Raw genomic sequence first — 13,612 nt, 5'->3', positions numbered from 1 at the left:
CAAACCACAACTACTGAAGCCCGCGTGCCTAGAGCCATGCTCTGCAACAAGAGAAGTCGCCACAATGAGAAGCCCGCTCGCCGCAACTAGAGAAAGCCCACTCACTGCAACGAAGACCCAACGCAGCCAAACAATAAATAAATAAATTTATTTTTTAAAAAAATTCTAGTGACCAAGATCTAGAGGTGCTAAATCAGAATTCCTCACATGCACTGTGAATTTCACACAGGTCCAAACTGATCTATTGAAATAAATCTCCATTTACAGTATGTACTGGTAAAAATTATCATGTAAAATTAAAATGTCAAACCCTCTTTCAATGTATGTATGAAATACAAAAGACCTTCAGTAGTTCCCCATACAGTAAATTTCAACACAGTGATCCCACCTGTAGATCCAATGAATTCTACTGGAAAAAAAAAAAAAGACTTCACTAAATAAAAATGAGAGCAAAAGATGTTATAAAATTGCAAAATTATTTTAAAGAACAATTTTTAAAATACTTTCATTTATTTTTAATATATTATGTTATACAGGAGCATTGGCTTTGGAAGCAAACTTACTTATTTTCAAATCCTGACACCTTCCCCGCATCTCTGTGAATTACCTTCTTCAGATCTCAGCTACTACCACTTTCATAAAATTTAGGCTATTGGTCTAACCGTCCAAAGCTGTCTGGAGGCTTAAGTGAGATAACAGATATAAAACTCCTAGCTTAATGCTTATCAGAGTAGATAATAATTTTTAGTTGTGTATCTAATTTCTCTCCTCACGTATTAAAGACTTTATAATAATTTTAACTGATCCTTAAAATATTCTCTATAGTAAATATATCAGTTTAATTAAATGTTATTCTATAATTGGATATTTATTTCTAATTTTTATACTGGAAATAATGGTGCAATGAATATTCTTAGGCTTTGAGTTTCCAAAGGTGGAACTAATAGATCAAAAAGTATTTTTAAACTCTTGCTGCATATTGCCAAAATGTACTCTCAAAGAGCTGTATTATAGTTTATATTGCTACCAGCAATGAACATAACATTTTAACACATCTCACGGATACTGTATAGAAATTCACATATATTTTAATGTAAGCTATAGACAAGATTTAAAACCTCATTATTGACTTAACTTTGAATTTTGGTTAAGAACTAGTGAAGTTCAGTGTCTTTTCATGTTTCCTAGCTGCACTTCCCCTTTAATAATTTACATTTTCATACACTGTCCAATAGAGTCTTAGTATCCTACCCCATATTGATTTGTGAGTTCTTTCCTTCAGTCTTATATTTGATTCAAATATTTTTATTCGGTATTTACTTTGACACTTGGGCTTTAAAAAAAAAAACTGATGCATAGGGGTTTGACATTTTTATGTAATCAACTCCATCATTTCCTTCTGAGGTTTCTTAAATTGTATGTAAACATGAACTGCTAATTTTACATTTAAACTTTACATGGAGAGGTGGTGAAAAGAAACACAAAATGCCACGAGTACTTATAGCTAAGTGATTTTCCCCTCTAATTCATATCTTATGTAATAAAATAATTTTTAAATTAATAAAATTTAAGAGCAGAAATAAAATTTTCAAAACTACAGCACCAAATTAACAACGAAACAGAATTCTAAAAACTGCAGAGAACATGTAGAGGTGGTAAATTGAATTTGTTTTGTTAAAATAATTCAGCCTTTTTATTTTTACCTACCTTAAAGTGATTTAATTCTAATAATACATTCAACATCCAGCTTCTTTTAAACTGCAAAATCAAATCCCCATCTTTGGCATATCTAAGGCTTATTTACATTTTAGTGTTAATAAGTTTAGCAAGAGTAGTGCCAAAAAACTAGAATGACTAATTGCCACTCAAAACCATTGGGGTCATCTGCAAGCACTGTCAATACCGAAATAGTAAGGCTCAAGAAAGGGAATGGCGGTCCAGTGGTTACGACTCTGCAATTCTACTGCAGGGAGCATGGGTTCGATCCCTGGTCAGGAAACTAAAATCCCATATGCCACAAGGCGGCCACAAAAAAAAAAAAGAGAGAGAGAAAAGGGAATGGCTTAAAATTACCCTCCGATCACCCAGATATCTAACAACAAAACTTCTGTTTTAAAAAAAGCAAAGAAGGGGCTTCCCTGGTGGTGCAGTGGTTGAGAATCTGCCTGCCAGTGCAAGGGACATGGGTTCGAGCCCTGGTCTGGGACGATCCCACATGCCGTGGAGCAACGAGGCCCGTGAGCCACAACTACTGAGCCTGCGCATCTGGAGCCTGTGCTCCGCAACAAGAGAGGCCCGGGCACCGTGATGAAGAGTGGCACCCGCTCGCCACAACTACAGAAAGCCCCGCACAGAAACGAAGACCCAACACAGCCAAAAATAAATAAATAAATTTATTAAAAAAAAAAAAAAAGCAAAGAAACAGAATGCCAAAAATGGGTTCTCCCTTTGTTGTACCATCCTACCTGTACCACCATTACCACAACCGAGTCCTCCAGCTGGCTGGTCTGCAGCTTGTATGGTAACTCAACTTGTGCTGGTAAGACTGGACCAAAGTGGTGTAGGATTCATTGGCAAATTCTGAAATGCTACATTTCAAGCACTATATATACTACATGTTTGATCTCTAAATTTCATCCCAATAAAGTCTTATATGTTGGATTTCTCTGTAAAACTACTTGCTTGCTTCTGAACCTAAATGGCTGGCTCATTAATCTCACAATTAAAATTTTTAATGTCATATTTACAATTATACACAAGGATTCTTTACTGATTCTGATCATTAAGATTCCTTCCCAACAACAACAAAGTCCATCATTCTAGTTCCCAAGATAACAATCAAGAACACAAAGATTCATTTATTAAAAACACAATAGATGGCTTCAGGCTTCTGGGCCACTTATACAAACGATAATAAAAATATTAAATTAAATTCACCAGATAAAAAGACAGATTATCTACAACGGGATGTAGATTTAGAAGTAAATTTTAGATTTTGTTTTGAAAGTCAGAAATCAGTGCTGCTCTCCAAAAAAAAATTGCAGAGGAAGGAGCACTTCCAAATTCATTCCATGAGGCCACCATCACCCTGATACCAAAATCAGACAAAGATACCACAAAAAAAGAAAATTACAGGCCAGTATCACTGATGGACACAGATGGAAAGAGCCTCAACAAAATACTAGCAAACCGAATCCAGCAATACATTAAAAGGATTATACACCATGATCAAGTGGCATTTATCCCAGGGATGCAAGGATTTTTCAATATCTGCAAATCCATCAGTGTGATACACCACATTAACAAACTGAAGAAGAAAAGCCATATGATCATCTCAAGAGACGCAGAAACAGCTTCTGATAAAATTCAACATCCATTTATGATAAACACACTCCAGAAATTGGGCATAGAGGGAACATACCTCAACATACTAAAAGCCATATATGACAAACCCACAGCTAACATCATACTCAATGGGGAAAAGCTGAAAACATTTCCTCTAAGATCAGGAACAAGACAAGGATGTCCACTCTCACCACTTTTATTCAACATAATTTTGGAAGTCCTAGCCCAGCAATCAAAGAAAAAGAAGAAATAAAAAGAATTCAAAGTGGAAAAGAAGAAGTAAAACTGTCATTGTTTGCAGATGACATGATACTATACATAGAAAATCCTAAAGACGCTACCAGAAAACTACTAGAGCTCATCAATGAATCTGGTGAAGCTGCAGGGTACAAAATCAATACACAGAAATCTGTTGCATTTCTATACACGAACAACGAAAGGTCAGAAAGAGAAATTAAGGAAACAATCCCATTTACCATTGCATCAAAAGAATAAAATACCTAGTAATAAACCTACCTACGGAGGCAAAAGACCTGTACTCTGAAAACTGTAAGATGTTGATGAAAGACACTGAAAATGACACAAATGGAAAGATATACCATGTTCTTGGACTGGAAAAACCAATACTGTCAAAATGACTATTACTACCCAATGCAATCTACAGATTCAATGCAATTCCTATCAAATTACCATTGCATTTTTCACATAACTAGAACAAAAAATTTTATAATTTGTATGGAAACACAAAAGACCCCAAATAGCAAAAGCCATCCTGAGAAATAAAAACGAAGCTGGATCAGGCTCCCTGACATCACACTATACTACAAACTGCAGTAATCAAAACAGTATGGTACTGGCACAAAAACAGAAATACAGATCAATGGAACAGAACAGAAAGTCCAGAAATAAATCCACACACACAGTCAATTAATCCACAACAAAGGAGGCAAGAATATACAATGCAGAAAAGACAGTCTCTTCGATAAGTGGTACTGGAAACACTGGACAGCTACATGTAAAAGAATGAAATTACAATATTCTCTAAAACCATACACAAAAATAAACTCAAAATGGATTAAAGACCTAAATGCAAGACCTGATACTATAAAACTCCTAGAGGAAAACATAGGCAGAACACTCTCTGACATAAATTACAGCAATATCTTTTTGGATCCGTCTCCTAGAGTAATGGAAATAAAAATAAACAAATGGGACCTAATCAAACTTACCAGCTTTTGCACAGCAAAGGAAACCATAAACAAAACAAGACAGGCTTCCCTGGTGGTGCAGTGGTTGAGAATCCGCCTGCCAATGCAGGGGACACGGGTTTGAGCCCTAGTCCGGGGGGGATCCCACCTTTGTTGCCACGGAGCAACAAAGCCCATGCGCCACAACTACTGAGCCTGCACTCTAGAACCCGTGAGCCACAACTACTGAAGCCTGTGCACCTGGAGCCTGTGCTCCGCAACAAGAGAAGCCATCCCACTGAGAAGCCTATGCACCGCAACAAAGAGCAGCCCCTGCTCACCGCAACTAGAGAAACCCCACATGCAGCAATGAAGACCCAACGCAGCCAAAAATAAAATAAATGAATTTTAAAAAGGCGATCTACAGAATGGGAGAAAATATCTGCAAACGATGCGACTGACAAGGGATTAATCTCTGAAATATACAAACAGCTCATACAGCTCAACAGCAAAAAAAAAACAAACAACCCAATCAAAAAATGGGCAGAAGACCTAAAAAGACATTTCTCCAAAAAAGACAAACAGATGGCCAGGAGGCACATGAAAAGATGCTCAGTATCGCTAATTATTAGAGAAATGCAAATCAAAACTACAATGAGGTATCACCTCACATTGGTCAGAATGGCCATCATCAAAAAATCTACAAATAATAAATGCTGGAGAGAGTGTGGAGAAAAAGGAAGCTTCCTTCACTGTTGGTGGGAATGTAAATTGATATAGCCGCTATGGAGAACAGCAAGGAGGTTCCTTAAAAAACTAATAATAGAGCTACCATATTATCCAGCAATCCCACTCCTGGGCATATATCTGGAGAAAACCATAATTCAAAAAGATAAATGCACCCCAATGTTCATTGCAGCACTGTTTACAATAGCCAAAAACGGCTAGCAACCTAACTGTCCATCAAGAGATGAATGGATAAAGAAGATGTGGTAAATATATACAATGGAGTATTACTCAGCCATAAAAGAGAATGAAATAATGCCATTTGCAACAACATGGATGGACCTAGAGATTATCATACTAAGTGAAGTAAGCCAGACAGAGGAAGACAAATATCATATGATATCACTTACATGAGGAATCTAAAAAAAAGGACACAAATGAACTTATCTACAAAACAGAAATGGACTCTCAAACATAGAAAACAAACTAATGGTTGCCAAGGGGAGGAGGGGAGAGGGATAAATTAGGAGTCTGGGATTAAAATATACACACTACTATACATAAAATAGATAACTAACAAGGACGTACTGTATAGCGCAGGGAACTATACTCAGTATCTTGTAATAACATATAATTGAAAAGAATGTAAAAAAAGAATATATATATATTTATATATATGTGTGTATAACTAAATCACTTTACTATGTACCTGAAACTAACACAACACTGTAAATCAACTATATGTCAATAAAAATTTTAAAAATAAAGATAAATAAAATAGCAATTTATAATACTTAATGGACACTAGTTTATGCTCATACTGTTGTATACAACAACAAGTGTAATTAAAATGCACAAGCAATAAATTAGTCAAATTAGCCAAAGTTTAAAATAAATAAATAAATTCTCTCTACATCTCTTAAAAAAGAAAAGAAAAGAAACCAGTGCTGCCAAATTAGAAAGAAAAGTTCCTAGGGAAGAAACCTGCCTACAGAAAAAAATAGTGCTTTTGATTTCCTAAAATTCAAGTACAGAAGAGCACAGCTTGTGTTGAATTGTTAGAAGGCAAATCTTCTAAAAGCAGAGTAGAGTAAATCATAAAACCTCTGAATGCCCTTCCCAATACTTATCAGAGTCTGTGTCCTTGAATTTGCATCACCTGATCTTTAGGCACTGGCTATTAGGCATGTGGAGGAAGGCAAACTCAATTATAAAAAATGAGAAGAGAAGGAAACTGTGAAATCTAATCCAATGCCAGTCGAGCCCTTGGCAGAAAACACTGGTAACCAATGTTATTAAGATGTAGCAGAAACCTTACCCACACTGCACAAAACAAGATGGATCGTTTTAACTATTTAGGAGTGCTGAAGCATCTGCTGCCTTGTTTCCTAAGGCAAAAAACCAAGTGCATATATATAAAACATATATATATTAATTCAAATCTTTTCTATAAATTATTCATACATCTTCCCAAGCCTAAAATAATTATAATTTTCTATATACAAATGTTCTACTTTAAAAAGGAAACAGACTGACCTAGCTTTCTAAAATAGTGAAAATATAAACCCTATACACCTAGGATGTTGGACATCCCTAGGTACCAATACACCGTCCTACATCAAATTAAATTATAACTACTTGTAACAGAACTCAGGAAAATCAAATATGTAACCCAGAGAAGAGATATTTGTGGTGTTTAACGGAAAAGATTGTTTGACAAACATTAAAACTTAAATAGAAACCATCTTCCAAGACGTAAAAAAAGAGGGAGGGAGGGATAAATTGCGAGACTGGGATTGACATATATACATTACTATATATAAAACAGATAAGAACCTACTATATAGCACAGGGAACTCTACTCAGTACTCTGTAATGACCTATATGGGCAAAGGATCTAAAAAAGAGCGGATATATGTATAACTGATTCACTTTGCTGTACAGCAGAAACTAACACAACATTTTAAATCAACTATACTCCAATAAAAGTTAATTTTAAAAAAGACTTAAAAGAAAGACAAAAAATATAAGTGACTTGTTTCATGACAAACTGAAGAATGACATCCATATGACCAATAAAATGTCACAGTGTTTCAGATTCTTCAGTATGTAGCATCCAAATACTTTGCAAAAAACATTAAAACAGACTTTATTGTATTTAAATAAATTGGAGAGCTAATAATTGTTTACCGTGGTTACCACATAAGAGGTTCATAGCTCTGTATATTATGGGAATATACAGATGAATGCAGCAGAGCTGATTTTGAGGAACTAACAACAACAAAATGTTATTAAGAGCATGCAGGAAAGTGAAATTGATTTGGATGGGGGAAGAACAGACAGATATAAGGGGGGCATCTTAGAAAGATTAATGGAAAAGGTTTTTAAAAGCATTTGAAATGGGACTCATAGAACAAACAGGATTTTAATACTGACAGACAAAAATACACAGTAAATCAAGCATTTTACTTTACAACCACCTTTACTTCATCTCCCAATTAATGAAAAGAATTCCCTTTAATGTGTGTTCCAAAATGAATAAAGACCTTAAAATTACTTATTGTTAAAGAAATAATAACAAGATGATTATAAAAATGGATAAGAATTATCTAATAAAACGGGGGAATACCAAAACTATTGTTTTGATTTTAGTTAGAAACATGAACCACGCATACAAACATTCAGCTTACACAAGAACACCTTAAACTCTGTTTAAATCTACTGCTTACAGATAAAATGGAAGGGAGAAAATGAAAAATTAAATTTAACCATCACATTCTGGACTCAAGTGATTAAGTGTGATGAACTAGCTAAGTACAGGTCCAAACTAAACTCTTAAGAGCTTGTAATGATTTTAAATGTATTCAATATGTATACTAAGAAAGAGAATGCTGAAAACCATTTAATTTTTCAGAGAATATTGTTTTCCTAAACTTAAAACAAACAATCTACTGGCGAAAGTAATCCCTTAGAAAACTGAATTCCATGATGCAGTAGTCATTTCATTTAATGAAGTACAGAGATAGTCTTTTAACAATGTTAAAAATCTTATAGATTCCTTTTTTCAATTTTTTTTTTTTTCACTTAACAGGGCCTTAAAATATGTTCATCCTCAACTCTTGCAGATTACTCAGAATCTTTTTTCAAATTCTCTGAGTATTTCCATCCCCTGAATAGTTACTGAATCAATAAACTTCCACAAATTACTTTCTGGTGATCTTTTTATGCATAACCAAAATATTTGCTTTTATTTTAGTTCTATGATAACAATGAGAAATTAGAAATCTATTTACATACCACCAAGCAATTCCATACCACCTATTAATTTTGTGTTTATATCACAAACAATGGATTTATTCATGAAAACTGGTGTTCTATAAAGTTGCCACAAACAATGAGTTAGTGAATACTGAACCATTGCTCCTAGGAGAAACACAGGGTTAGGTTCCTGCAAGCCTCTGAGCACAACATTTTCATCAACTGATCAATACCTAACCTTGTTTTATGTGTGCTTCTGTTTAAAGACACCTTATTTGATATATATTGATGATTCATTCACACTAAGCTCATTGCCAACAGCACTGTAACTCAAGCCTGAACAAAACTGATCTAATACATGTATTTTCTCCATAATGCACATCACAGCCTTTGTGCATACAGGAACACTAGATAAAACTTAAGCACTATGCTTGGGGGCCATTTTAAACAATGCAATCACCAACAAAAAGCACAGAAATGCAAAAAATGTGGCATTAAGTAGAGTGCAAAGCAGACATTTGTTTACAATATGACAGCAGAAAACATGAAAGCAAGAACCACTTAGTTCAACCACAGGTGGGAAAGCACACATGAGCCAACTCAAATTCTTTGCAGCTCTGTGCGTGTCTATAAATGGCTATGAAACTGTTGTGAGTAGTGATTTTGAATTTACTGAGATAGCAGGCATTCATCCACTAGCATGTGCAAATAATGAGGCTTGACAATACAAAGAAAGTCCAATTAAATAAATCTTACGGGAAATATTTTAGTACTTCAACCCGTCAATTTTGTAAATGCAAGGGTTTACTTAATGGTTATCAAGAATGGGCAAAACTTTATGACATTGCTCTTAAACTACTACACAAAAATACCCCATTGAAGCATTCTATAAATTTTCAGATGAAGAGTAAAGACAGAAAAATTATTTAAAATCTACTGACTATTCTTTAAAAACAGTCAGTAGGGAGAAAATACTATAGAAAGATAGCAAAAACTATCTGCAGCTTTAACAACACAAGTTCTTATGAACTACCTGCCTCTCATATCTTTTTAGGGAAAACCCAGATGTTTGCCCACTATTATTACACACTAAAAAGTTCATAAGGATAAAGTACCCTGAAGTATTAAAACAATAAGATATAAATTATGATATATTAAGTTAAACTGCAAAGGCATAAAAAGACAGTGTAGACAATTAGAAATGAACACATAACATATATATTTAAGCAAAGTACCTCAGTAAAATAAAAATAATTTTAAATGCTCAATTTTTATTTATTAATATTTAAAATATTATCCAATATAACCAGAATGTATGTCCAGTTTGCATTTCTACTTTTCATATCAAAATTTAGATACGTATGTAAACATCACCCATTCACACTGGTACTTGAAATTTATATTAGTGAAACTGAAAACAAGAAGATATGTTAATTACTAAGACCCAAAGAAAATTTGAGAGCTGGGAATCAAATCAAATAAAAGCCACCAACATTTTTTTCCTTTCAAATTTCAGATGATGTTCACTATAGCATGTTTTTGGCAGCGAAAAACTAGAAAATACGTCTTTTAATAGGGACTTATTTAGAACATAAAATAATACACAGTCTTTAATAAGAAATGAGCTCATATATATATACACACACATGCTCACACATGTACACATAGACACTATATATACGTGTGTGTATATATAGCCTTCAATTAAAAATGGGAAAGACAGACAAGAAGAAATGTCTATATTAGTAAGGCAAAAGAGGGGGTAGGGGCAAGTCACAGAACACTATGTATTGATACAATATAATTCCTTCTTAAAAACAAGAAACATAACTTGCTTATATATGCATATATACTGAACTGCTAACAAGAAGGGACTTTGGCACTTTCGTTTTTTATAATGAGCATGTATAAGTTTTAAAAGCTTACAGTAGGTTCTCAGCAAGTGTTAAGTTTTCTTATTAATGGCTATTTAAAAAATAAAGTCGTGAAAAAATTCATGTTGTTTGAAAATGACTCCTATAATCTTAATTTATTCAGTTATTCTGCTAAAAATAATTTAAAACAAACATTTCCCAGTTCAAAGAATTTCTGTAAATGTTCTCAAAATTCAACACTCACCAATCCCCCAAACTGAAATGCTTACTGATTTGTAACAGGGGTTGGCAAACTTTTTCTGTAAAAGCCAGACAGTAAATATTTTAGGTTTTGCAGACATACATGGTCTCTGTTGCATATTCTTCTCTGTTTTTGTTTTATTTTACAACTCTTTAGGAATATTAAAAAAAAATATATCTTAGCTCAGATCCACCAAAACAGGCTGCAGGCTGGATTTCCCTTGCCAGCCATAGTTTGCCAACCAGTGATTTATAACAACAAACCAGCATCTGGAAGCCTGATATTTTAAATATATTACACCAAAGGTAGCAGAGATCCCAACAGGGTCAATTTTCTTCTACCTTAAATGAAGTAAGGTAGCATTATAGCAATTAAAATTTCAAGTTGATTAATACATCGAATTCTATTAATAGGCTAGGCACTTATCAAATGATGGGAAAACATAGTACATGAAATTTCAAGTGCTTATTAGTATTATATAATCATGTGTGCACCAGCAAGGTACACATATCCACTTGAAAAAGTCAACTGAAATTAAAATACTACACATCAAAGCTCAACTCTCCTTTTATAAAAATTTAAACCATTTACTCATTTAAATAATCAAAAATAGTCATTTGTTTTAGATGTCATCAACCCTTGAAAATTAAAAACTGAATTCAGAGACTGATTTTAATTACTGGGTTTTGGTTTTAATTTTGTAAGGGTTATTATAAAATAGTAATCAACAATCTAAAATATTACACTTTAAAAACGTTTATATTCTTGGAAAGTTTTTAACATTTTCTGTGTCAGCAACCATCACGGAAGACTTGAATATGCTTTTTTCCTGTCTAAAAGACAGCTTTTATATATTTGATTTGTCTAAAATTGAAAGATCCTTTTTACCATCTGGATCCTACCACCAAATATAAATTTTATTATGAATAATAATCTGGGTCAATTTCAAACTCAAAAATGAAAATGTATCCTCCAAAAGCAACCAAATAATCATTACAGAATAATCTTACCTAGACTGGTGGGTTTTATCAGTTCATCCAGTAAATCATAAAATGGTAATTTTTGAAGTTTTATATCCGGATGGACTGGGTGAAGAGCTGATGTAAGATGTGGGAGTTCCAGTTCATGTTTAGGTCCCAGAAGAGAAACAGGGAGTAACGGTGATGATGCAGGGTGACCATCATAAGTGAGTTGTGGAATGGTAGATGGAGACAAAGTTGCTGGCATAGGACTTGAATGTACGCTGGAGATGGACAAGTCCGCAGGCGTCATGATTTTCTGGGGGAACCTCCGCCTATAGAGTTCTTTAATTTTCATTTGTACAGCAGGACTGCAGCCAGCCTTTAGCAAATGCAGGGCTTTTGTGAGAAGTTCGTGTTTGCGTCCGTGCTTGTTTCTCCCAGCGTAGCCCAACAGTACTTGGAGTTCAGAAACTCTAAGGCTCATAACCATTTGCTTAGAGACAAAACAAAATGTAAAACATTAGTATTCCAATAATATAAGTTACAACATTAAACGATACTTTATTATAACACTTTATCCTTATGCTTTGTTTACAAAGGCCAGTTCATTTACAGTCAATTCCAGTTATTTCAAACTTAAAATCTAATCATTTGATATAACCAAAGAAATTTAAAATTAATATTCATAAATTCACTAACTTCTACCTAGGGTTATGAAAGATGTAAAATAAGTATACATCAGGTAGAACCACATCTCACCTATTCCACTGTTATAGTGAAATTTTCAGGTATTTATCAAGCACTTACTAAGTCTCCAGGAGAGTACTGAGTGCTGTGTGGACAGCAAAAGGTAATGAGTCCTCAAGAACATTTGTTTTCTTAGGGGAAAATTATATAAGTATATGTGAAACATAAACAGTCCACCTCAAGCACCAGATGTAGGCAGGATACAAATAACATTATGTTACATTCTATACTGACTTTGGGATTTGGATTTATAGGGCTTAAACTATACCTTTTTTGACCTATTATATACCAGATACATTTGATATTTTCATATGGGTTGTCATTAAATCTTTACAACTCCACAAGGTGTTACCCTTCCTGCTTTACATGTGAAGAAACTAGTTAGGAAAGGTTAAACAACTTACCTAAGGCCACATAGCTACTAAGTATCAATGAGGATTCAAACCCAGTTATGTATAATTCTAAAGCCCATGCATGATCTTTCCACTACCATTAGGAAAAGGATGACACTGGAAACATATTATTGACACTCTATTGGCAAAGCCAGGCTAAAAAGTCCAGGAATTGGGAATTTCCTGGCAGTCCAATGGTTCGGACTCTGTGCTTTCACTGCCAAGGGCCTGGGCTCGATCCCTCATCGGGGAACTAAGATCCCACAAGCCACGCGGCAAAAAAGTCCAGGAATTCAATCCACATGCCATAATGCATAAGGCTGAAGTAAAGAAATCTATTTAACTTTAACTCTGCGTTCCCAAACTTATTTCTCCTTTCTCCCCAACTACTTAGAGACTACCAACAGGAAATACCCACACCAATTCTCCTATTTTAAAGTTGAGGAAAATGAAATCCAAAGGGAAGACAAGATCATACAGCTATTAACAGAAGAATCCTGACTTTACCACCACTGACAGGGAGGTGTCAGGATGAAAGACACATGTAAGGTTACCATTTACTCTCTATTTGCACAACTATTTTATCCCCTCACCTCATCCCAAATACCACAAAAGCTAAGCTGCCTTCCCTAATTTACCACCACTCCCTGGGATAATATCCATCTCAAGCCAATCATCTAGAAGTTATTTGCAGATTACAAAACAATTAAGAAAAATAAAATAGTGAGAAAAACAAGTGTATAAAGAGCTTTATATGCAATATAGCGGGTTAACCAAAGAAATATGAGCCCTTCCCCTACCTTCCCTGGCCTGGAGAATGCTTTGTTTCCTCAAAGCCCAGATTTTGTCAGCCTTGCCCTTTAGGCCTGGCAGAACTAAA

General features: G+C 34.4%; 1 protein-coding gene across 2 annotated transcripts in view; it reads right to left on the bottom strand.

Annotated features, from left to right (window-relative positions):
* The window catches only part of PIAS1 (protein inhibitor of activated STAT 1), a 117,604-nt gene that overhangs the window by 79,107 nt on the left and 24,885 nt on the right, over positions 1-13,612 (bottom strand). For both annotated transcript variants that reach the window (XM_029236349.1, XM_029236351.1), the window contains exon 2: positions 11,642-12,086. In XM_029236349.1, the coding sequence (XP_029092182.1) occupies positions 11,642-12,086 (445 nt within the window). The remainder of the gene's footprint in view (positions 1-11,641; positions 12,087-13,612) is intronic.

Source organism: Monodon monoceros, unplaced genomic scaffold, assembly GCF_005190385.1.
Source record: "Monodon monoceros isolate NGI ecotype Baffin Bay Population unplaced genomic scaffold, NGI_Narwhal_1 Super_Scaffold_21, whole genome shotgun sequence".
In the NCBI taxonomy this organism is placed as follows: Eukaryota; Metazoa; Chordata; class Mammalia; order Artiodactyla; family Monodontidae; genus Monodon; species Monodon monoceros.
Note: the sequence above shows the minus strand (reverse complement) of the source record. Positions and strands in the feature narration are given on the sequence as shown.